General features: G+C 37.7%; 1 protein-coding gene across 3 annotated transcripts; it reads right to left on the bottom strand.

Annotated features, from left to right (window-relative positions):
• Positions 1 to 2,346: 2,346 nt before the first annotated feature.
• On the bottom strand, positions 2,347 to 25,628 carry plekhf2 (pleckstrin homology domain containing, family F (with FYVE domain) member 2). Of its 3 annotated transcripts, none has more exons than XM_008430800.2 (2): positions 25,449 to 25,628; positions 2,347 to 6,478 (listed from the first exon to the last, which is right to left on the bottom strand). In XM_008430800.2, exon 2 carries the CDS (start codon positions 6,465 to 6,467, stop codon positions 5,730 to 5,732), a length of 738 nt encoding a protein of 245 aa, XP_008429022.1. In that variant the 5' UTR covers positions 6,468 to 6,478; positions 25,449 to 25,628; the 3' UTR covers positions 2,347 to 5,729. The 3 variants fall into 3 exon arrangements, with proteins under 3 accessions (XP_008429022.1, XP_008429021.1, XP_017165222.1); XM_008430799.2 differs by having other exon boundaries at positions 2,347 to 6,481; positions 25,449 to 25,627; XM_017309733.1 differs by lacking the exon at positions 25,449 to 25,628 and adding an exon at positions 13,253 to 13,271 and having other exon boundaries at positions 2,347 to 6,481.
• Position 25,629: the final 1 nt, after the last annotated feature.

The raw sequence follows: 25,629 nt of genomic DNA, 5'->3' as shown, positions 1-25,629 counted from the left end.
GCAACACAGAGACACACAGGACAAACATCCATGCACACACACACTCACACCTAGGGGCAATTTGGAGAGGCCAATTAACCTGACAGTCATGTTTTTGGACTGTGGGAGGAAGCCGGAGTACCCGGAGAAAACCCACCATGCACAGGGAGAACATGCAAACTCCATGCAGAAAGACCGGGGCCGGGAATCAAACCCAGAACCTTTTTGCTGCAAAGCAAAGGCTTTTCACTTTTATTAATATTCTCAGGAGCAGAGCAGCAGGTCTGGGAGTCTGGGAGGCAGCCGACGTCTGCAGGAAACTTTTAATTTAATCTTTTCAGACTTAACTGGTTCTGAAGGAACAAATTAAACCAATGGTTTCAGAAAAGAAAATCCATGTCAAAAATACCTTTATCCTGCTGAGTAGGCAATAGAAACTTTAATTAGTGTGACTTTATTAATGTATATTATAAGCTTAAAGGTCTTTGAAAGAATCATAGAAAGGCTTACATGTCTTCCAGGTGAACTGAGTTGTTTTTTTTCCAGTTGGGCAGCTCTTGTTTGCGTTTTCTCCAGGGGAATCTCACACTGTGAGGCTTTCAAACACTGCAGGATGTTTCTGTCTTGTTAAATCAACTGGTGGATATGAATTATTGAGCAGAAAGTCAAATTTTTAGTTTGCAGCTTGTACAAAAAAAAACATTGATACAAAGATAGGTATGATTTGGCACAAAGAGTGTTGTTTTTAGCAATCCCTAAAGTTTTTTTTTTTTTTTTTTTTTCCTGAATGTGTCCCCAACAACTAATAAGCATGTAAATGGTATCTAATGGTTGCCATGGACACATCATGACCTTAAGGTACTTTTTGCTACAAAGCTCTCCGACTGATCTTTGGAGACTTTTTCTGCTAGAGGTTTTGAAGAACTGATTAATTAAAAGAGAGTGGTATAAAGCAAAAAACAGGATTGTTACATTTCAAATGCAGTTACAAGTACAGATGTGCACTGATGATTGCATGATTTCCCCCCAACTGAATACATTAACTCAAATTAATGATTTTTCTTTGTCAGATTATGCTGCTGCAATACTGCAGAGTATTTTAAGACTTTTTAGACATCTTTTCCAGGTTTGCTAATAAACCTGAGCACTGCAAAAACTGAATGGTTTGTAGTATAGTCACACTGTGAGCTGCATGTACTGTGCAGCTGCCAAATTATCTGATGGACATGAATTATTGAGCGAAAACTCTGGAAACAAAGTTTTTCAGTTTCCAGCTTTTATATAAGAAAGATTTCACATTTTCTCTCTTGTTCCATACAGGCTTTGGTGGCGTTTTGTTTTGGTTGTGTGATACCTGGAGGCATCACATCGATTGATTCAGGCGTATCCTACTCTTCACAATTTGTCATTTTAGAACCAAGACAAAGTAGTTTTGAAATGAAGTGAAAGGAAAGAAATCTCTTATTTTCTACACTGCAAAAACACAAACTCTTAACAAGTGTCCTTGGTCTAGTTTCCATTGCAAATTATCTTAGAACACTTGAAATAAGACAAAACTAACAATTAAGAGATTGTTTTAAACCACTATCAGATTATTTAATTTATATATGGAAAAATGTCTTAATTTAAAAATTATGACATGTGTAAACTTGTATATTAGCCTGAATCGCCTCGAGTCAGAGCAATAAAGATGCCTGTGTGCGACTGACAAAAATTCAGCGAAGAAAAAGAAAGGGAAAGTGTTCAAAAGTCCTGCCACAACATTTAAGATCTTTGACTAATGTATTTAGTCACAGCTCTAATAACAGGCATCTAAGGCCAACCAACATCTTTTAAAACTTTAAGATATTTCAAGGCCTTAATTTAAGACTTTCACTTTATTGAAAACCCTAAAGTCTGCTTGTTTTGTTGCAAATACTTATGCTATTTTCTCTGCTGTTATGGATCCACTACAGGATAAATATGAAAATATGATTAAATATTTATGCAGCTTTGGCTGCAGTTCCCTAAAGAAAATGCAAAAATAAAGTTGTAAATAGTTTTCACTCACTTCTATTAGTTTTACTATAAATACCACAAAATGTTGTTGGTACATTTCAAGACTATATTGCTCCGCTCTGATATTAATATTTAAAAAGGTTGGGTGTCTATCATTTTATCCAGAGTTAAAAAAAAGCCGTTGTGGAAGCTGCAGGTTTCAGACCGTTGATCATGCAGAACCTCCAGATGTGGTTTCGGGGAAAAGCTCAAATTAATCAGAATAATATTACAAGAAAACCGTGTTATTATCCTTATATTTATTTATAATCTTTGGGAGTTTTGACATTTTCAGCACTGAAAAAAATAAAACAAACAGACTGAAGAAAATCCTTGTTTAATGTTTATTAATACAACCTTCTCTGCTCTCTTGGTGACCCCCATCCCAAGCTTTTTTTTTAAAATAAACCCTCCACAAAACAATGAAAATCAAGTTACTTGATAACTTGTGTACATGCGTCATCGTCTTAATCAAGCTTCAGCGTTTAAAACAAAAAAACAAAAAAAAAGAGAACGCATCATAAATGTAATCAGAAACCTTTAATACATAATCAGTAAGAGGAGAGATTTTTACTGCGTTGTAAATGTGCACCACCGGGAAGCATTTAGACGATCCCCTGCTGGATTTTTATTCTGTTGCATAATCACTCAACTGTAAACTGGTAAATAACCTGTTTGTTTGCACTCAGGCAGCCTGGTTACTCAGGTAATGGCTGGATGTGTGTGGGTGCTGCAGGGCAGCCAACGGATTTTTGTTCTGCTCTTACATTTTGGAAGAATTTCTTTTCAACTCTGATGCTTCAGCATCAAATAAACGTTTAATTTTCAATCAAACCTGTTGGACTTTGGTTGAACAAGCTGGCCAGGTTAGGATAAAACAACCTCTGAATATCATGAATATAAACCAGTAAAATCCAGCAAATGCTGGCTGTAAATTATAAAGATTCCTACTTGGTGTGTTTTTTTATGCTAACCATGTTTGAAAAAGCTCAAAGGAAGCAGAAAGAAAAAAGCAGAGCACAGGCAAATTCTGGTACTGATCAGGACTGCACAACCTAAAATACACCCAAACAAATCTGCACACATGTACAAAAATCATCAGGAACAAAACAAAGAGTCGCTGCGGTTCTGACAGGATGGTCCAGGAGCGACCCGGACCAGAGTTCATGTGTCGGCTTTTTAAGTGCAATCCACAGCAAACCTGAGGCCCGACTCGGTGCTTCTGGGTTCAGCACATCAACCACAGCAACTATAAAGCACAGCTAGTTAGTGATCAACACCTGCCCATTCCTCCAATCACAGGTGGCCATTTAACTGTAGCAACACAAAAATTACATCTATAACAAGACAAAGATAAGAAAATCCCTTTGTTCCTTCTGTTGCCATAAGCGGTGTGTTTAATGCCGACTCAGTATAGACAAACAAACAAAAAAAACCACATAATGCTCAGTTTAAAATGAAAAATAATCATCTGAATTTAAAGCAAATAAAACTTTATATTCCCCCGAACCGTTTCTAATCATAACTCAAATGAGTTTCATTCCAACAGGAGGCAGGAGAAATGATGATGGAAACACTGAAGACACAGACAAACTACAGTATAATTATTCATCCTGACTCAGCAAACAAAAATGTTCAAATATTACAAAACTCTATAGGAATCTATGTACTTATCAAGAAAGATGTTGGCTGATCCTTCGCTTCACAGCTGGCTGAAATGATTTTTCATTTGCTCGACCTGTGACACTTTCTGAGCTATTATCCTGCAGCTAAAATGACGTTTATGTCGTTTGTTTGCAATAAGCACTGCATCATTTTCAAGACTATTATTTAGGAAGCAGCACAACTGGTAAGATTTTGATATTTTTGTTAATATTGCATTTTAACGTCAACTTTAATTCATTTTTTGCAGAAATGCAGAAAGAAATCTGTCTCCTTCTTGCTTTTCAGCTTCAGCATCCATTTATTATAAAATGTTCTCTTTTTTTAAACTTCCTGTTAGAGGAATGAAACTCTCTTGAGGACTCTCTGAGGACTAATGAGATGAACGCTTGTGCAGGCTGGGACAGGTAGTCCTGGTTCCACCCAGCCCTCTTTCACTTCCAGGTTCGGTCCCTGATCACATGACGGCGCCATGTGACTCTGGCCGCTCCTTGGAAAGTCAGAGTGGTGCGACGGAGGGGAAGGAAGCGGAGTTCAGAGGACGGCTGTTTGTTTTCTGACTCATCTGACCTCAGATCAGCGGAGGGAGGAGGAACAGGCAGGAAGACGCTGCGCTGATTTCCTGTCTTTCATTTCAGAACACCTCAGATCACAGAGGAATTGCATATGTAAGCAGGAAAAAAACCCTTCCTGATTATTGCAAGCTACTAGTTTTCATTCACAAATTAAACAAACTACACAAACAGAGGAGGTTTATTCTCTTTAGAGCACTAAATTAAGCACATCTCAGGTCATTATTAACTCAAACTAAACATAAATCAGACTAAATCTGTTCCATGCCTCTCTAATCAAAACACAAAAAGAAAAAGAAAATCCATCCAGGTACAAAAGAAACTTGAACGTTAGTTCCCGAAAAGCAATTTGCCAGCTAAGTAAAATCTGCAGCCATCGTCATGTTTTCCTTTTGTTTTCCACAGAACTCCACCCATGAGGTAATACTGGGTCCAAATTCCAGGAATTCCCAGGCGGGTGAGTTTCAGGAGGCTGATTGCAACTCAGAAAACCTGCAACCAACAACCGTGGATACGAGAACTGCAAGGAAGCAGTGAAATATTCAGGTCAAAATCCGATTTATGCAGCATTTTACTGAGTTTTCTGTCTGGGAAACCTGAGGACTGACTGTCTGCATAATTCTAACTTTTTTTGTCCATCCTCTGACTAACAAGGCACTGTGCCAGCTCCTGAACAATCACAATACCCTTCCTTTGATAATCAGCCTGGTGTTCAGGAGTTGGCCCATCATGGATTCCCTGTTTTACTTTTTTTTGCAGCTTTGTTTCATTTATGCATAAGCTCTGTTTGCTGGAAGGCACAGATGGAGGTTAGAGTTAGTTTTGGGGACTTTAGCTGATTTGTCAGAAGCAACTGCGTTAGTTCAACTAGAAAATCTCTACATTTAGCGTGACATCTACATTTTATCTGATAATAAACAGAAAAATCTATAATTATCTGAGGACAAATCTACAAAAAAAAAAAGAGTAGAAAAACTCCATAATCTGTTAGAAAGGCCGACAGAGGCGCTAAGGGGGGTAAGACTCTCAGTTTCCTGCTAATTATCACCACAGTTTAGGTTGTAGAAATGAAATAAAAATGAACAGAAACTATTCAGGACAAATTAAGTTGCGGGGACAGTGCAGGCGGAATATCTCGTTAGCACCTTTGTTTTGTAGTGAATTAGCCTAATTAGGAGGCATGAGAACAAGGTGAAGCTGTGATGCACAGTCTGACTTAATCCCAGAGTTCTGCTGGTCACCCAGTTAGTTCCACGTTTTCCTGATAATTTACTGTTTCAGAAACTTAATTTTTTTCTGGAGGAAATCCATCATAGAAAGGAATCCTGAAAAACAAACAAAAAAAAATCCTCTTCTTGGATCGAGATTCAATCAAAGAAACAAGGAAAACAACAAAATAATTAGGTGATATCTTGAGAGGAAGAGTATATTCTCCTCAGTGCCGAGACAAGATGAGTCCTGTGGAGGTTTGGGCGTTCCTCAGTCACTGCTGTCATCATCGTCGTCATCGTCCGACAGGGTGTTGTTGTTGAAGTTGGCGCCCGGCCGGCTCATGGACTCCGAGCGCGGCCCGAGGCTTCCCGACAGCATCCCGTAGCAATGCTCGCACACCCGCACCGGCTTGGACGACTGGCTGGGCAGCAGGAACTTCTTCTCTGAGCACGGCCCACAAACCACATAACCGCACTTCCTGCAGTGGTGGCGCCGGCTGACGGGCGTGAACTTCACCTTCTTGCAGCGCATGCACACGGTGGCCTCGGAGTCAGGCACCCAGACGGCGGCGTGCTCGCCAGTCGGGGATTTGCCGCTCTTCTGCAGCAGCTCTCTCACACACTTCCCGATGTGGTTCATCCATTCGGACTTCTCCGTGGCGGTGGCGGCGTAGACGGCGAAGGACTTGGTGGGGGTCTTGATTAGCCAGCCGTTGCGCAGCTCGCCCTCGTCAGGCACCGTGTCGATGGTGACGCCCTCCAGAGGGATGATGTGCTGCTTGTTGTACTTCTTCTTCTGGATGACGATGTTGCCGTAGACCATGATGTCGTTGAAGAGGAAGAACTGGCGGGCTTTGGGCTTCTTGCGGCAGAGTTTGGTGAGGACGCCCTCTCCGATCAGCACGCGACCAGGGATGGCGAGGGGCTGGCCTGCGGCGCCGAAGCAGCTCTCCACCAATCCGATCCGCTTAGAGTTGGCCTCGCTGTTAGCAAGCCGGTCCACCATCTTCGCCTCGCCTGCTGGGGAAAGAAAACAAAGAAAAATTACGTTTTGCAACCTTTACAATTATGTTGGTCTCTGTAGCTTCCCGTCTCTGATTAGGGAGACTCAGTTCTTCCTCATGTTCTGTTAAAAAGGACGATGATCAAAACAAAGTTCTAAATTTTGTGGAAAAACATGTTTATCAGAATTTTATACAGGTTAAATTACGGACAAAATATTTGCCAAATGATCAAAGAGTCATATCAAAACAGAGAGGAAGTTTGCTAGCATTAGCCTAGCTTAGCTCTTCAGTAATATTGTCGATATATAAAGATCATCAGCAGAAGGAAATGCTAATTTACTGAGACTTTGTACGTGTAGTTATAGCTATTTGGAAATGAGGTCTAGCTGGCCACCTGTTTAATGCTGAACATCATGACAGCTTTCTGAAACATCGTCTGGAGATTTCTGGTGACACGGAACAGGACACAGTCACACTAATGCAGATCACAAGAACATTTTATCTGCATGTAAAAAGATATAATTAACTTCTTTATAGCATCTTTTTCAACAAAACCAAGAGATACATAATTTCTATGATGACCTCTTGCTTATTTCCACCTCCTTAAAAAGATCTTTCATTTTTAATCAGGGGCGAGGGGTGGTTGTGGTCTGATCTCCTCCATTTTCTTCCCCCTGCAGAAAACTTAACGGCAGCTTTCTGCTGTGGTAATTTTCTCTGACTCAAACAGCTCTGGTCTTTGAGAATGTTACGTCATTTGCCATGGCTATAATTTACATAAATATATGAACACATGGGAGCATTTTTCTGAAAATGCTTACATTTAAATGCAGACAAGCTGTGTGAGCGCTTACAGATTATTTGCTTGTTTTCGGAGCAGATCTGCCTTTGAATTGAGTTTGGCAATTAGTGCCAATTCTCTCACCATTCAGCAACTGCAGATACTTTTGGATCTGATCCACTTTGTCTTCACTGATAAAAAAGTTAACGTGATTTTAAAAAAAGAACTACACAACACTTAAATGCTTCTTTAGATAATTTTTTACCCGCTTGCCTTCATAAGAACCTGGATTTAATTGTACCGAATTATGATCAGAATCAAATTGCTCAGAATGCAATTAGATCTAAATTTGAATACTTAATTAAATTGAAAATAAATGGATTAATTTGAACTCCATCTGGATGTTACTGCATATAAATTTAACCTGTTTATAGTGTTTTGCTACATTTCTTTTAATTTGAGACATGAATAAGCTCAATTGAATTAAGTTAATTAACAACTGGACCACATAATTCAACCTCTTATTGCTAAGATATTTCATAAAGGCATATTTTCTGTCCTTATAAAAGCTGTTATGTATAAAATATTGCTTCTGAAATGCCCAGTTTTTGAAACTTTTAGGAGAAAACGCCATAAAAAAACAAGAATAAAAGGCTGAAGGGTTGCATTTTCTGCTATGACCTAACTGGAAACTCTGCACAACTGCTGGATTCTTCTTCAATAAAGCACAATGGAGCACTGTCAAGGTCAAAGGTCAGTGGCAACAGTAATGAAAGGGTGACTGCTCTCCGTCTCTCCGGCAAGTCTGGAGGGTTGAGTGCAGACCGATAATGTCAGTAAACACAAATATAAGATTCAGTTTAAAGGTTTTCATTCGTCTTTGCTGTGGATATTTTTTTCTTTTCATGCATTTTGTTTCCAACATTCTGCATTCAGCTTGAGTAAAACCATCAATAAAGAGCAGCAGGACTTAAAGCCGTAGTCTGTTCAACCTCCTGTAGAACGGACAGATATCAGAGCCCAAAAGTGAAAAATGGGTACAACCTTTAAAAGATCAAAGACAACAAAAGCATCTGATTTGTACCCGAGAAGACAACAAATGCAACGGATAAAATAAGAAGAAGCCTCCAAATGCACTTTGCACTACATGCTGAGGATCAATCGGCAGATAGAGACGGTTCAGAGCAGCAGGAGGACAAAGAGAGCGGTTCAGGTCCAACAGAGCTCGATGTGTCCCTCAGGACTCAGCAGGTCAAGAAGGAAAACTTAAATGCACAAAACAAAAAATCTCAATTAGATCAAATAGTTTCCCAAAGTCTCAGTGAGCTTCAAAATAAGCAAATGTTTACAGACAGCTATGAGCTGGGAACTTCAAAGGTTATTATAACTTAATAGGATTTAATCAACGATGCTAAATTGAATCAACTGGTCTAAATGAGGTCATTTCTAAGGTAACTGAAAAACAAATTACATCTTTAATTGTTCAATTATCTCTCTGCTATCAGTGTTTGACCTGGTTATTGTTATGTTAAGATGGAATAAAATAGTTGTTGACTGGTGGACTAATTAATTTGAAAATTAAAAAAAACAAAGCAAAATATATACATTTTTGCTTCAACAAATAAATACATTAAATTAAAAAAATATATTTTTCAATTTATAATTACATGAACAAGTTTAATGGGCTTGATAAGCATTTGCAAACCAATGTTTACTATGTTATTGACATCTTAAAGCATTGCAATTTAATTGACTCCAACACTGGCTTGCTATGCAACTTAAGCTCCTTACAGTATGTCAGATCTCTATGAATTACTGCATGAAAACAGCAACAGCTTAAGAATGTTGGTTTGGTTTAAACAACATGTAAACAGAGCTACTGTAAGATGTTATGTTGAAGAGTGAAGCAGGTCCATTCTTAGGGAGTTTTCACACTTGGTAGTCCAGTAGACTTTCTTTGATTGGGGACCAAAATTGCAACATTTGTCCAATTTGCAGCTGGCGTGGTTCTCTTTCAACAGTGCACTGTGTCAAATGTACCAAACCGTTTGTAAAACTTGTTCCCTTCCTCCCCTATGGTGGCGCTGCACCAAGAACCGCTGAAACAAACAACATGAAAACCTCTGAAGAAGATACTGAGTGGAACTTCATTCTTCATGAAACGTAAAGAAAGAAGAGTTGCATTAGATTTTAACAACTGGTCATAAGACCACGAGCCATTTCTACTGCTAGCGCTAAACACGCGTGTTTGTTTTGGTTGCATGTAACCAGAATGCCTTGGGCTACAGTCTGCTTTTGAAGCCGTCTTCACTTGGTGTTCACATATGCATTCACACAGCACTGGAGTCCACTTCAAACGAAACAAAACATACGTTTTTAGGCAGACTAGAGTTTGCTTTATTGGAAATGCGACTGTGCAGTAGTAATTAGTTTGTATAGTAGTACAAACTAAGTTTGACTAAAGCGGACTAAGCAGGGTTGGTGTGAATGACAGCCAGAGATTAATCGTAAGAGTAGTCGTCCTGACGCATGCACTGGCTTTTGATTTGCACTAGTTTGTTAAAAACTGGGTCGGCTGCTCCTGAACAAACAATAAAACTGTAACACAAAGTAATGTGCTGGTGTAACCGTATTCCTTCCCTGCCCTTTAAAAACCTCCAGAAGAAGAAACTATGCTAATTAGCCAGCAAATGCCAGAACAGCTTGGGCCGACTCCACAGTGATCTGCACACTAATAACCCAAAGTGAGCAAGTGAACTGCGTTAAAAGCCTTGGAGAGGACAGTGGTGCTGCTGACACATCCAGCCTGATAGCAAGGGCTGGCTGCCCAGCGCCGGGCAACCAGCTCCCATCCGCAGAGAGCGGAGGCCACAAAGAGCAGGAGCCTTCAGGGAGGAAGAGTGCCATAAATACAGAGTGGAGTCTCCCAAAGCAGTAATCAAAGCAAGGCAGAGGAGAATAAAAGGCAGAAGATAATACATCAGCAAAAATAAAGCTTTTTCTGCCGAGTAGTGATGATAGAGAAGACACACCAGATTAGTAAAAAAAAGAAAAATGTAAAGGACAGGACAGATAACTATTGGATGGGGCAGGCTTATGTAAATGTTCAATTTACAGTTTTACAAAATAAATATTTCTCCTACCGTTCATATTGTTTCAAATTAATATTCAAAGGATTTGAGAAAAACAAGTTTTCTCAGGTTAATGGTTGTCTTCAACTTTCTCATATCATTTAAGCAATAAGCAAAACTAAAAATAAAGAAAAAACTAAAATAAATGTTACAAGTTAGGCTACACTAATACACTGAAATGTGATTTGTTGTGCTTGGTGAACGGCATGTACAGAAGAACAAAGATGTCACACCACACAGCACACGTTTACGGAATAATGGACACCGCCGTGTAAAGACCGATATTAAAGTTATTCAGAGCCGACAGTATCGTCACAAGATCATAAGACAAAGCAACAAAGGAAAAATTGAAAGTGCAACTGATATCGATGGCCTTTTGTGGCACATTGACTGCAACCTCTGCACAGAAGTCTGGTTGACTGTATAGTAAGACGAGGAGTGAGACTTTAAGAATTTTATAAACTTCAGTTACTATTTACATCCAGATTTACTTCAACTGGCTTTTTCTGACGCAAAATTATGACACAGATTTAAAAAAAAAGATCAGAATTGGGCCGTTCTGACTGCCATAAAAAAGTCGGACACATGTCGCTTTTGGTGAAAAAAAAACAACTAATTTGGGTCACTTTTCGGTTCCTTTTCATTTCAGTAAATAGAACGGCATCTATCCAATTATTTTTACTCAAAAGCCAACTGGGGTGGAGACAAATTAGCTTTTACTTATTTTCTTAACCGTGCTAAATAAAACAAGAGTTTTCAAAGAAAACGGTGACCTAAATCCTGCTGTTATTGTTAAAAATAGACCAAATATACCAAATATATCAAAAGCTTTCTTCTCAAATGAAGAACAACAAAAAATGCAAATGAAGTGCTTTTCTTTAAATGAGGCAGTCACTTTTTAAGCTTTGGATCTACAATGTTTTTTATATGTCCCTGTAAAAAAAAAAAAAAAACTCAATTGATGTTAATTTTATTTAAATAATTTAAAACGGTGACAGAAAAACATATGATTTTAAATTTTATTCAAAAATCATGTTTTACTTTGATATGTATATGTGACATGTGCTTTACTTTATAATCTACAGCAGTTTAAAGATGAAGAATTTGTTGGCTGTGGGAGAATGATTACATTAGTGTGGATTAAATATGTTGACATAGTTTATAATAACATGTATTTATAATTAACCTGTGTTCAAATGCTTCCCAAACATTTCTGCTCTAAACTAAATTTGAACAGCTTTAATGATTTAACACACTATACTGATAAGAATCCGCTCAATGAGTGTCAAAATGGCGGACACAGGAGATAACCTTCACAGTCACGAGTAATTATTTATTTGCATTACGTTGGGACTTGGTGTCGGTTTCCTGCCTTTGAGCCAGCTGGAGAGGAGGCAGGCTTACTTGGATGTACCAGCACCGCCGTCTGGGAAGCTACAAGTTACCAGCTGCTGCATCATTTGAGAACATTAATACATCGATTACCCATCAGTGGCCAACTGGACAGATAGATGTACCTCATACTCTGGTAGACTGGAGCAAAGCAGCACTGCAACTCAAGCTGTTCATTTTATAATCATTTATATTTCATTTCTGAAATGCTTACTGAGCAGGTGCACATTACTTAACTCAATATTTCAGATTTAGACATGCCTTGTTATTAATTTCAGATAATATTTTCACAGAACCTCGACAGTTTTTAAAAAGTGCTAAACTAGAACACAACTATTTTCCAATCTGGGTTTTTAGTGGTTTCACTGTGGGACAAATTAATTTCTATTTTTATTTTTGTGGTAATTGGTTACAAAAGCAGAATAGGTTTTGTAATTAATTTATCAGAACTGTTCTCTCTCTCTCCGTTTCCAAAATAATGTCTCAATCCCAGAGGGAAATGTACAATTTTTGTCAAAGTTGTTGTAGATGCTAATGGCTGTTGGCAAGACAGATCTTCTGTAGCAGCCTGTATTACAGTCGTTCTATTTAAGCCTCTGACTGAAGCCTCTATTGAACAGGATGTTCAGGTTGCTGTAATTTTCCAGAGGTTTGTGATAGTATAATTTGTCCCATGTGGTCTGACGACGGAGCTGGCATTACTAAACACAACCAGGGAAGAGAACATCTAATTTACAATTTTTTCAGACCATGTAAGTAAAAAAATAAAACTTAATGACCCATAACATCATTGTTCATAATTACTACATTGCCTGTGGTTCCTTATTCTGTTGAGAATTCTCATTAGGAAAGTTGAAGGGAGACTCAGTTACTCTCTTCTTCCTACTTAAAGCATCTATAATTACAGTCTCTGCAGACCTTTGGCTTGTTATGAGGACAACTCATTATAGCAAAGGAAACACACTAATTGTACTTTCATGTAAACGGTTTCCTTTCAGCAACATGGTGTGGAGGAGAACAGGTGATAAAACTACTTCTCTCTGCTGAGGATTTATTGAAAATTCACATTTGCTTGTATAAGGAGTCTGTTCAACTCACTGCACACAGCAAGATGAACACAATACCCCAAAGAGAGAGCAACAATCATTAAGTTTTACACAATGGATGACGTGAAACAAAATCACAATGAATGCTTGTAAAAAAGGCGAGGAGAATGTGTAGCTTAACCATTAGATCCCCTTTGTGGGGATTAAAACTTTTTTTTTTTCTGTCTCATGATATGTTGGCAAAATCCGCTAAATGTAACTTTTCCAACCCCACCAAAACTCTGAACACATCAATGATCTTTCCATAACAATAGACGCTTCAATAGATTTAAGTGCAGAAAGAGCTCGTTGCAGAGGTCATTAGCCAAATTGGTCTGACTTAGTTTAGAGTCAAGAGGGAGAAAACACAACTTAACTAGTCTGTGTTTTGCGCAAACCTTTAGAGCAGGGGTGTCAAACTCCAGTCCTCGAGGGCCGGTGTCCTGCAACTTTTAGAAGTGCCTCTGCTGCACCACACCTGAATAGAATAATTAGGTCATTAGCAAGGCTCTGGAGAACCGAGGAGGTAATTAAGCCATTTGATTCAGGTGTTTTGTACCTGTGGCACATCTAAAAACTGCAGGACAGCGGCCCTTCAGGACTGGAGTTTGACACCCCTGCTTTAGAGAAAGGGATATTATGAGCGACTAATAGTAAAAACAAGGGATGCACCTAACATTTTAGCCATATTTGTTGGGAAAACAAAGGATCAATTTGTAATATCATCAAATATTGTTAAGGTTAATCAAATCCCAAACTTTGCCTTGAAGAATCTGTAATTGGTGTAGAGCAGTTCAGTCCAGTTTTACCACTTCTTACATATAAATGAATTTTAACAAACCTACTTTCAGTTCAGAAATATCCACTCAGGTTTGATTATTCAAAGTATTGTAGATGTTGAACTAAGGGGGTTCAAATGCAGTCCTACCTCAATAAAAACTGAAACATAAGTGATGTTACAGCAAGTATATAAAAACAACAAATTGTACCAAAAAGACATCAAATATAAATCCATACATGACAGGAAGAATACAGCAGTATGTCAGAAATAAATGGTGCAAATAATAACACAAGCCAACAAACAGTCAGGAACGAGTCCCCCTACCTTGACCTGCATTAAAAAGATAAATTGCAATAGGAACAAAGGAGTGCTTGTACCTGTTCCTTTTCATACAAAGAAGTCTGAGCCGGACGCCTGAAGGCAGAAACTGGAACTCAGCGTGTAACGGATGAGAGCTGTCAGCAGGAACGGCACTAGCTTTCCTGATGATCTGTCTATTGAACAGTTCTGTAAGTGTTCATTGTTCAACTCCTAAGATCTTATTATGTATATGTATTACTCTGCTAAGTCAATTTTTTTTTAACCAATACTAAGATTTCCAAACCAACAGAGGAGAGAAAAGTCAGCAAAGATTCAATTTATGGTCTATAAAATAAGATCATCATTGACTTATCAACCTGAAACTGTTTTCTTAGAAAAAAAAAAAAAACTCCTTGCTGGCCCTTTTTTTGCAGATGCTCTGAATGCCAGACACATTTTAACTTATTACCAAAATAGTCCCTTTAATGTAGTCCCCACATGAGATTTTGTCAGACATACTTTAGACCGTAGTATCACCTGCTATAAATAACCATGCAGTACGTCAGCACACAGTAATGTTGTTCTTCAGGAAAATTTACCCAACATTTGCAGAGCAATATTATCCGCGTCGGGTCATAAGATCTATAGTTTCCAATAAAAGAGAAGTTTGAGCAGCAACAACTGGGAGCAGAATAGGTGTAGAACTACATGCTGGAATATTATGCTCATAAAATCGCTCCTACATAGACAGAAAAACGGTTTAAATTTAATCCACTGGAATTGATTTGGACTTTTATGAGTCTGAAATAAAATCTCATAAACGTACCACAGGGTCTATTTTAACAGGAAAACCCTCGACATGGTGAAGTCAAGAGAGGCACTTCAATCAGGCAGCTCTTTAGGAAAATTGGTTTGACAAATAAGACATCTGAGAGGTTTGCAAAAGTAAAGCTAAAACCACCCATCTTTGGAAAATGTAAATCTATGTCAGGTCAAGGACTCTTCTTGATAACCTGAACTTAAACCTACAGTGTTGCCCAACTGGGAGAAAAAGGGAGGCAATGAATCACAGACAGAGAGAAAGAGAGAGAGAGAGAGAGAGAGAGAGAGAGAGAGAGAGAGATCATGGGAAACACCGGCAGTAAAGGGAGGAAAAAGCGTTTCTGTAGGCTGCCTGCAACATATGAGCTCAATATTTTAAAAATACATCAATAAAAGAAAACGTAAAACACACTTACTGGTCCAGAATGATAACTCATTTAAAATTATTTATCTTGTAGACGTAAGAATCAAATAAAACATATTCTAAAAAAATATTAATTTCTTAAATTTTAGCTTGACAAGTACCTCCAAGAAGCAGTAAAACACTACACTTAATTAAATTAACCGCTAGGCTGTTTGCACTAACAAACTCAGAGATTCACTCATCTCATCATTCCGGATGCTTGAAACTGAAACCTACTTTATTAAAAAACTGTCAAAATGATTTGACCACTTCTGAAATTTAGGTTCCATGTGTCCATCACAAAACTAGCATGCTTTCATACTAATGCAGAAGTACTCCACACCCTTGATTCAAATATATATGCAATATTCACTAACATTGCACAGTTCATCAAAAGTTGAGTTTGTCACTCAAAAGTGTTGGATTCTATAAAATATCCAATTCAAATTTCCCCAAAACGCCACATATGAAACCGCTCCCAAGTCGTGCCAACGCCTCAATAAAAGCTGAAGTCTCTTCTGATTGGTTGATGGTAAGCGCTAGTTTTGTGGCTAAAATGTGAAAACATCTCATGTGTTTACATCCGTCGGCGTCATGATTTTAAATGACTTATTGTGTGGACAAGTTTATTCACGTGCGATTTTAATTGCATTTCTTATTTAATAGAAACACCACAATTGTGAAGTAGAGCGTTTTCAACATTAGCTGAATATCATTTGTAACAGAAACAATGCTATTGTCATCTATAGTTTTTTAATGAGCTGCTAGCTACTTTGGTATTAAACTGCAAACTCATAATGAAGATAAAACATTGGAGAATTAGCACCATTTTATTCTTCAAGATGGAGTTCCCATACCTGTAGCTATTCTGACTATTCAGACGAGGATACTCAGTGTTTGTAGAGGACCGTCTCCTTCAGGACAGTGTTATCAGCCAGAGTCTGACCTGAACATGGAGCCCTCCTGCTATATGTCAACAACATCCCGTCACATCTATATAAAGGATTACACAACTGCCGGGCAGAGTGGGAATGAACCCAGGATAAAAGGATTTGAAGCTAATCTACTGCAAGAGTTGATACTGTGAAAACAAGAGTCGCTGTAGCTGCCAGGAAACTATCCTAGAAAATATGTCCGACAGGTTAAGGTGCATCCAAGCCTGTCGCAATGAACAATAAAACAATTCATCACAGAATAAATTAACATGAGCTTGATAATCACAAAAGTCCTAACTTGTAATGTTATGTCATCATACTACTTGCATAAGTTCTCAAAATGACAATATTATCATTTATTGTAATAATTTCTGGGACAAGTTATTGTCCAGCACAGCCTGTAATGTCTAGGCCTAGACATCTACAACACATTACAAGAAGCACTTTTTGTGCAATTTTCTGTTTTTATTCATTTATTTTTTTACAAGACTTAATTTTGATCAAACAAACTAAGCATTTAGAGATTATAGTCAACAATTAACAGAATAAATTACGTTGTGCCAGCTATAGTGAATTCTGCAGCAGATTTATGCATCTTGCAATGTCAGCTCTTCGTCTCAAAATATTAATTAATATGTTTTCTATAAGCAGAGTGGTCTGCAGACTGATTTCTACTTCTTAAAATTGGGCCATTGTTGGAACAAATAATACATTGACAAGAATTAAGCCTTTCTAGTAGCATAGTGGGTTATCTAGCAGGCTTGAAAGGATAGATTTTCAGCAGTGAGGAAGCTTTTCATCTCATGAAAAGTTGAAATAAGTGCTGGGACAAGCTACTTGGAAACTGCAACAGTAAAACTTCAAATTGAAGAGCAAACTAAATCTTACACACACAGGAACAGGAAAACGTCAGATTTTCCCCTTGTATTTACGCAAACCTAAGAACCATTACCATTCTTTTTCTTTCCACTAATACAGGAGGGGAAATGTTAAAATCAGGTCATCACCACTGTGTCTGATCACATACCGTTACCTCAAACAGCTCAAAGTTAAAGAATAAAAATCCAAAGTCTCAAGCACACATGAGAAAAACAACATATTTAAAGACCACACTGCACATAATTAGTAGTTCAGAGAAGGAATCAATGAAAACTGTTAATTAAAAGATTAAAAAAACCAAACTGGTCTCTAAATAAAAAGAAAAAGTCATCTGCAGTCATTTTCAGGATATCCTCCTCTAACCACCATCTTAAATCATACCCTTTCACTTCAAGATGAGTCACTTTCAGTGAACATGATAAAACACGCAGGGTAAAAGTCAAAGTTGTCAAACAATGCATCAGCTATTTAATAAAAGAGAAGATTTTAAAACTATGGAAACAAAATATCTGCAGTTTTTCATCGATGAGTAATAACTTGCTTAAGGTGATGTTAGATTTACATTTTATGCTTAATCTTCTGTCATTGGAACTTATTTCTGGTTTAATACTTGAAAATTGCAGATTAGGGGCAGCTCTGATCATGATCTAATAAACTTATAACACTTTAACTGTTAAATTGTCAACAATAGTCAGATTTGGTACTCTGAAGAAACTGCAACCTGACAGCAAACCGTTTAAAATCTAGCTGATGTCTCTTTAGTTGGCAGAAAATCAGGTTTTTACCAACAACTCCTGCAGGTTGAGGCAGATTTAAAACAAGGCGAGCAGCTTAGGAAACCAATTAGCCAAGAGCATGTGTAAACGTGTCAATATCGCTTACATGATGAGTAAGTAGGTGGATAGCAGCAAACTGCTAGATGCTACTACGTCACTTTAACACATTTTCCAAATGAAGTGCATCACAGATTACTAAAGTGTATTTTATAAATTCTGATCACAGGTCTAGCTTCAACTCACACTAAAAGTCAATTAAATGTCATAACTCATAAAATCTGAGTATCTTCAAAGTTGTGGGCGGTGAAGCTGTGAGCAGGAAAACTCTCCAGTAGCAGTCAGTTTTCAGAATCTGAAGAGGCCTCTGACTGAACACTGTTACTGTGTGACAGGCTAACACCTTAACATCTGAGCAGCAGAGATGATATTCCACAGTAACATTTCCTGGGTGAAACCGTCATTTGTTGCTAATCCACCTCATTTGCTTTTGCCACTCCTCTTTATACTTCCTCCTTCTCTCTCCGCTCTGTCTCCTTTTTAACTCCTCTGGGATTTGGAGTCATAGTTCAGATGTTATTTAAGCTTCTGAATTGCTAATCAACAGTTCCCAGGTGTCAGAAAAATAATAAATAAATACCTTGTTGCCGTGGTTATGCAACAAGTAGCATATTTTTCTGCTATTTTGAATCTCTAGTCCATTTTTTCCACAGATCATATAAACCAGCCACTTCCAGGACAGTTGTCTTCTCCATAAATGGAAGTTAAATAATTAACAACACATATGTTTAAAATATGACTTACTTAAATTCAGAAATACCCAACATATAGTGGAACAATGTTTTTTTTCTACATTCCAGGGTGGTCAGACATCTTTACGTTTATAATTTCTTTTTTTTCCTTGCAAAACCAGATGACAGAATTGCAGCTCATGGGATTGGATACTTATTAGTATAAAGAAGAACCAAACACACTGTTAAAAAAAACGTTGTTATTCAGCAAACAAAAACATTTCAAGTTAATTTTTGTTCCAGAATAGTTTTTCCCCCAAAATTTTATTGCTCAAATTACATTTGAACTTTAAATACTTTTTCATTCAAGTATAATAGATTAATCATTTGACACACCTACAACAAACTTGAACTATTTATCCTTAAAAAGTGAATCCAACTGAAATGAACTCAGCTGCCTCAGGAAAAACTCAAGTTACTTTCAGTTTTTTTGTATTGCAGGTATAAAACAGTCAAACAGCAGTTTTTAAATGCATTAAAACCAATAGGGCCTATTTTACCTGATGTGCAGAGTTTAAACTAGACAAGTAAAAGCAAAAGGAATAAGCTACGGTCTATTTTTGACAGCAGCACTTCCTGCAGTCGGATCTACTAACATTAGATATAATTTATTCTTCACACTTTCTAAAAGGAAAATAAATCAATCCCATTTTAAATGATATTTCCCTGTTTGGATCATGACAAATATAAATCTTTTTTTTATCAGCTATAAGTTATTAGTTCACCGTTTTGTGCCCTAAACTCAAATGCACGAAATTCAGAACTTGTAGAAAGAACAAACTTGTTGAAAATAAAGTAATGTTTCACTCACAGCATACTACACATTTAGAAAGTTCTATTTTTTATTACATTACATGTTTAACCTCAGCAAATACTTATTAAAGAAAATGAAACCTACATGACAAAACAAAAGATAATGATGAAATATTAGAGGGAGCTTCATTGTTCACTAGCGGGTAGAATTAGCCTCATCTTATGTAAATGTTAGCTTCCGATGGATTAGATATGCCACAGATAATACATTTTCACTTTTTTCAAACAATGACTCATTTCCTGAAGTAGAAACTTTTAGTTACGGAAATTTGTTTCTCAGCTACTCAGCTGAGAAACAAAGCAACTGTAACTTGCTGCCGTTTACTTGAATAAATCAGAACTTAAATCAAACTTGAAGGCAGAGTATTTCCTGTGGTAAAACTCTCATATCTCAAATGTATCTTTCTCATCACTTTACCACTAGTAAAGTCAATAGTAATTTTAGCAAGCATGCATGCTTATTTGTTCTGATCTTATTGTGCATTTTTAAAATACATTGGACTCCTGATATTTGGAACCACAGCCACCCATTAGTACCCTAAATCCACAAATACTTGAGACTTTCTAAAATAAAGGTTACACCTGCCTATTTTGATAGTTTAAACACCAATTGTACCTTAATATGTAATAAGTAGGGACTGCACAGTGGCGCAGTTGGTAGAGCTGTTGCCTTGCAGCAAGAAGGTTCGGGGTTTGATTCCCGGCCCCAGTCTTTCTGCATGGAGTTTGCATGTTCTCCCTGTGCATGGTGGGTTTTCTCCAGGTACTCCGGTTTCCTCCCACAGTCCAAAAACATGACTGTCAGGTTAATTGGCCTCTCCAAATTGCCCCTAGGTGTGAGTGTGTGTGTGCATGGTTGTGTGTCCTGTGTGTCTCTGTGTTGCCCTGCGACAGACTGGCGACCTGTCCAGGGTGACCCCGCCTCTCGCCCGGAATGTTAGCTGGAGATGGGCACCAGCAACCCTCCCGATCCCACTAAGGGACAAGGGTGTAAAGAAAATGGATGGATGGATGTAAAAAGTATAGTGTAAAACCGTCTTGGCACTAAAACAAAAGCTAATATCTATGGTCTTCCTTTTCTCCGCTTTAGGGAGGTACAGGCAATCATGGTTACTGTAATTAAAAGTAAAGAAAGAACAGTTTATGGGTGTCAATTATACTCATCCTATCCATCAAGTAATCAGTTTGTTTACTTGTGACAAGCAGGAAGTGACACGGACTCTTTATGGACATAATCTGCATCTATTTATAAACCAAGACCTATTGGATAATCTTCCATGGGGTTGGATTACCCAGGAAAGCAGAAGACTTTCTGTTCTGATAAGGTGAACAGAAAAAAGTACGCAAATAAAAAAACGTGGCAGATGGGAATGTTGACTCGTCCAACAGTTTAGTTTGTTTCACCCCGTCAGGTCTGGCAGAACTAGTTTTACCAGTAAAGGATGCAAGGATCTGGGTGACTTGCCAGAAGAAAACTCAATGTCTATTCATACTGTTTTTCTAGGAAAGAAATGTCTATTCAACATATAAAGTGGATTTTTAATAAGTTAGTAACTTGTTAGTGACTGAGCTGGCCCTGGAGAAGCTGCAAAGAGAAAGTCTCTCAATACTCAGTCTGAGAGTAATTTCCCGCCGAGGTGTTTGCTTTCAGTAGATTAAGGAAGTACATAGTGACAATACCCAAGGACACATGACTCTTCAGAAACTTGCCATTTCCTAGGCATGTGTAAAAGCAGAATTGGTCACCAAGCAGAGTATGGTGGTTTTATTCTTTACCTTAAGATTAAAAGTTGTTGTTTTATTTTTACTGCTGATCTTTTACAGCTGATCACTTTAGCTTTAGAGAAATATACTTATTTTAGATTAAAGAGATGTTAAAATTGTTATGATTACTAAGAAAGTTTCACAGTTATACAAATAACTCAGCCAAAGATGCTTGCGTTAAAATAAAAGTAGTCAGTTTTACCAAAAACTGGAGTCCCTGAACTCGTTACTTAACACAGAAGCAACTTCTCCAACTTCTCCAACCAGCTTACAGTAAAGCAGGTCAGAGTTATTTCCTGTATATGACTTGTTTAGATGTAAAATTTACATTTCTAAAAATACAGTTTTCATATTAGCTAATTTAGGCCCAGTCTAAACAACCACAGATGACTTTTGTATCACTTATCTGAGTGCAAAATGCTTTTTGGGTGACAGAAACTGGGACTTTAAAAAGTGCTTCTCTAAAATGCTGCCTGGTTTCTGCACACTTCATGTAAAGAACATATGCAGCAAACCACTATTTTTAAATTTTCTTTATGCCAGCCAACATTTACTGTGCATCCAAATTGTTCTCATTACTAAAAGAAACAGATAAATTATGTAAAAACTTTAAGCAAATCCCCAACATCTTGAAAATGCTCAGTCCTCGTTTGACCTGGCCGGCTTGGTTGTTTTAACATCTGTCGGGATTTCTGGGATCTGTAACCAACTCAGACGTATTTTAAACAGCGTGGGGGAGGGGATTATCTGTTTTAAAGATATCCACAGTAATGCAGCTGAGGCTTTATGCAAAACGATGCAGTTTTTGAGTCTTCCCCTACTACTACAAGAGAAAAAAATAGCTTTAATTATGTAATCATCAACCAAATCTAACATGAGAAAGCACAGCACCTCTGATCACATTTTGTCTTAATGCTAAATGGAAACAACATGAAAGTTTATTATTTTATTGACTATGTTAAAATTAAACTATATATATAAAAACACAATTAATTCCACTGGCTTACTTAGCTCTATCACTTTAATAGCTACAGAAAACAAATAAACACATACTTATCCCAGGATTAAAGACCACAACCACTTGATAAAAGGCTTAACTATATATTTTTATAGTTCAAACACCACATATTCTTCACTATGCATTACAGTGAAAACCGTCTATGCACAGAAGCTAACATTCAGCCTTCTTTATCGCCGATCTCCCAAAATTAAGGATTACAGTGCATCTCCAGTTACACTTTTAAATTAGTTTCTACTTTTAGTGGAGCTGAATTTATGATGTGTCCTATAAATACTCAGAAACCAGATTTTCAAGGTCAGAAATACAAAAACAATGAACTATGAATTTGAGCTATGAAAGCAAAAGGGCTGCTGAGTAGGAATGCACCAGTCTTAAAATTTAAGCTGATCTTAATGTTGCTGTTATGACATTATATTTATTTTATTACCATTTTGACACCTTGAAAAAAAACAACAAAAAACAACCACATCGCTGATTTCACCACTCCTTTCCTGCGTTAGCTAAACTACCCACAATTCCGCGCTACATCACCATCATTGTCACATGACCAAAAAAATACCACTTTCACTTCCCCTCCAGATACGAACATTAACAAAATGGAAATAAATACCGATTGTCAATAATCGGCCCAGTTTTATTTATCCGACGATACTTTTTTTTTTAAATTACTCGTATTGGCCAGCACTGATGTTAGTCCTGATATATTATGCCTCCCCATTGCAGAGCATTAACAACTTAGCTAAATTTGCCGTGACAAACTTATTATTCGCACTTCTAATTGTCTGTATCTCTCTAAACCAGTGGAACAAACAGCACTGTTCAACAGTGCAGAAAACAGAGAAAAATTGCTATTATTGGCAGTTTGTGTCAGCAAATCCCACACTGGGATTGCTCTAAAGCTAAGTGGGATGTAGTTCCCACATCAGAACTTTGACTTCCAGGAGAAACTTATTACCTACAAAAAGGTCAAATACCAGCTATGTGCCTTTTTGTCAGAGTTTGTGACCACAGCATAACGGCTCTCAGCCTAACAGAAATCCCCTGCACAAGTAAAACACACTGCATGATTATAATGTTGAGGTTGGAGAGGCCTGCCTAGCCCCCGCAGATTTCTAACACCCGTGGAACATTAGATACAGACATTTCACATTTTAAGTACAAGATGGTATCTCACAAACCATTTCCTGAGCAAATTTCCCCCACCTAATGTTTTCAGCTCAAGTAACAAGATTATCAAATATTAGACTTGAAGTTCAACTTTCTACCCGGATCCACTTCAACTCTGACCCTGCTAGGCTGCCACCCAAAAGCCTGCAATACTGAAAGTCTCCATTATAATAAGAGACAAAGGGCCATGATGACTTGATGAATCTCCCCCCTGATCTTTGCCCTTTCTTCACAGCAATCAGTCAACACGTCATGGCCGACTTCGCTCTGCAGACAACAGGAATAAAACTTCACACCAGACACAGCATGAGAGACTTTTCTTTCAGGCAGCAACTTCAGCTTCAACTTAAGCCAGTAGATTTTATTAGATGAAGTATAGTACTAACAGTCTGATAACTGTAAGGTAAAGGGGGTATTTCAGATTTTCTGCTTGTGTGCATTCCACAGTTTAACATTCAAATACTGAGGTGATATCAATTCGAAAGAAAAAAGAGACAATTTTGATTTCCTGAAACCAGCAAAGCAATAAACCACTAATTTAAATTAATTTAAGGTTAATTTGTGAGTCAGCAGAGGCTGAAACCGCAGGTGAAATTTATTTTCATAGTTTTGGAAAGAGAGGAATAACAAATCGAATCAATATTGCCATCTTAATATAAATGTGTGCAATATTGCAGTAATACCCTTAAGGACACCAGTCTCATAAACTAGTGTGATTTATGTCTCTAAACTGCACACAGTAACTACATTTAAACATATTTATGAAATGTATTGACATTTATTGATGTTCTCATTGAACAATCAGTGGAGTAAATAGTAAGATAACAATCACAACCATATGGACAGTTTGCATCTTCTTTAAACATCATCAATTGGAATTTATATTAACGATAAATAAAAATTTGTAACAAGAAATATATTACAATAAACAATATGCTTTCACAACAGAGTCAACAAAAACCCTAACAACGTGTACAGACCTATAACAAAAAAAGAAAAAGGTCACTTTTTGGAATAGAGAGGTTTGAATGCTTTCCACAAAGTTGCTAAGTAGTACAGTATTATGATGAAAGAGTAATTAAATAAACATGTTTTAATCATAAACTAGACAGCCATAATAATATTCAACAGCATTGGTTTCCTTTTACCATGCAAAACTACTTTGAGTGCAACACTCACACCTTTTCAAAGTGTGGGAGGTGAAATGTACCATTTATAAACTGCTTTTTAAATATGATGAGCATTGTAACGCAAGAAAAAAAGCACCTTCTTTTAAAATTCCCAAAAGTGCAATCCAAGTTATTTCTTAGATGCAATTAGTAAATCCTGTCTTAAACTAAAGCCACATTGCTGTAAATAGATAATGATCTCATTACAACTAATTACATATGAATGAACTTTTACCCTCTACTAACTCCAGCATTTTAAAGAACGGCTAATAGTAATGGAGAATGTAGAGCAATGCAATCCTTCTCCACTCCCAAACTGACTCAGAAGAAGTGAAGACATGACAAAGTTCCCTTTTTGTGGTAGAAAAAAAGTTTCATACACCCTCTAAAGCTTTGTAATAATGATTCTGGATTTCTGACTGATTTACCGGTTGACCTTACAGATTACTGAAATAGGCCTGAGACATTCCCAAGATTTTTCTGCTATGGAAAGCATTTATCAATAAAATCTCAAGATATATTTTATTACATTCGGAAATATTTTGACCTGAGGACAGTTTCTATTCAACTCTGCCCTTGAATGAGCGAGTGATAGTAATCTCTAGACCCACCAGCTCACCACAAGAAGTTATCACGACTTCCCACGACACAATCCTCAGTTTAAGTTACTTTCCAAGCCACAAAGTTGGGCAAAGTGGTGTCAGTTGTCAGCATTAGCTAGCTAGCTCAGATGTTAGCTTCCGAACGCCTCGGATATTTCGCTTTTTTAACCGAGGCTAACTTTTTCTTTTTGTATGGTTCAACCACAAAAAAGTCGCCGGTTTCATAACCCCCTGAATATTTCTTTGAAACCACGAAGCGGATTTTTAGAGACATGAATGGTGGGGGGAAAGCAGCCCAAAACCCACAGAACGAGCATTGGCCAATCAGTAAAGTGTCAACAGAGACAACTTTTACGCCAAAAATAAGTACATACCCGACGGTAGCTCCTGGGGTGCGGTAACCTTTGCGGTGACTCGATGTTTAGCTGTACTCCAGGAAATATCCGTAAAGGAGCGCGTCTCCCTGAATAAGTGCCCACCGTGTCCGCAGACACCGACAGCAGCTGGAAACTCTGCGCTGAAGATAAAACAACAACATGGCAGCGCCGCGCTGCG

This window comes from Poecilia reticulata, linkage group LG16 (genome assembly GCF_000633615.1).
Source record: "Poecilia reticulata strain Guanapo linkage group LG16, Guppy_female_1.0+MT, whole genome shotgun sequence".
Classification (NCBI taxonomy): Eukaryota; Metazoa; Chordata; class Actinopteri; order Cyprinodontiformes; family Poeciliidae; genus Poecilia; species Poecilia reticulata.
The sequence above is the reverse complement of the archived record's forward strand: the minus strand, read 5'-3'. Positions and strand labels throughout refer to the sequence as shown.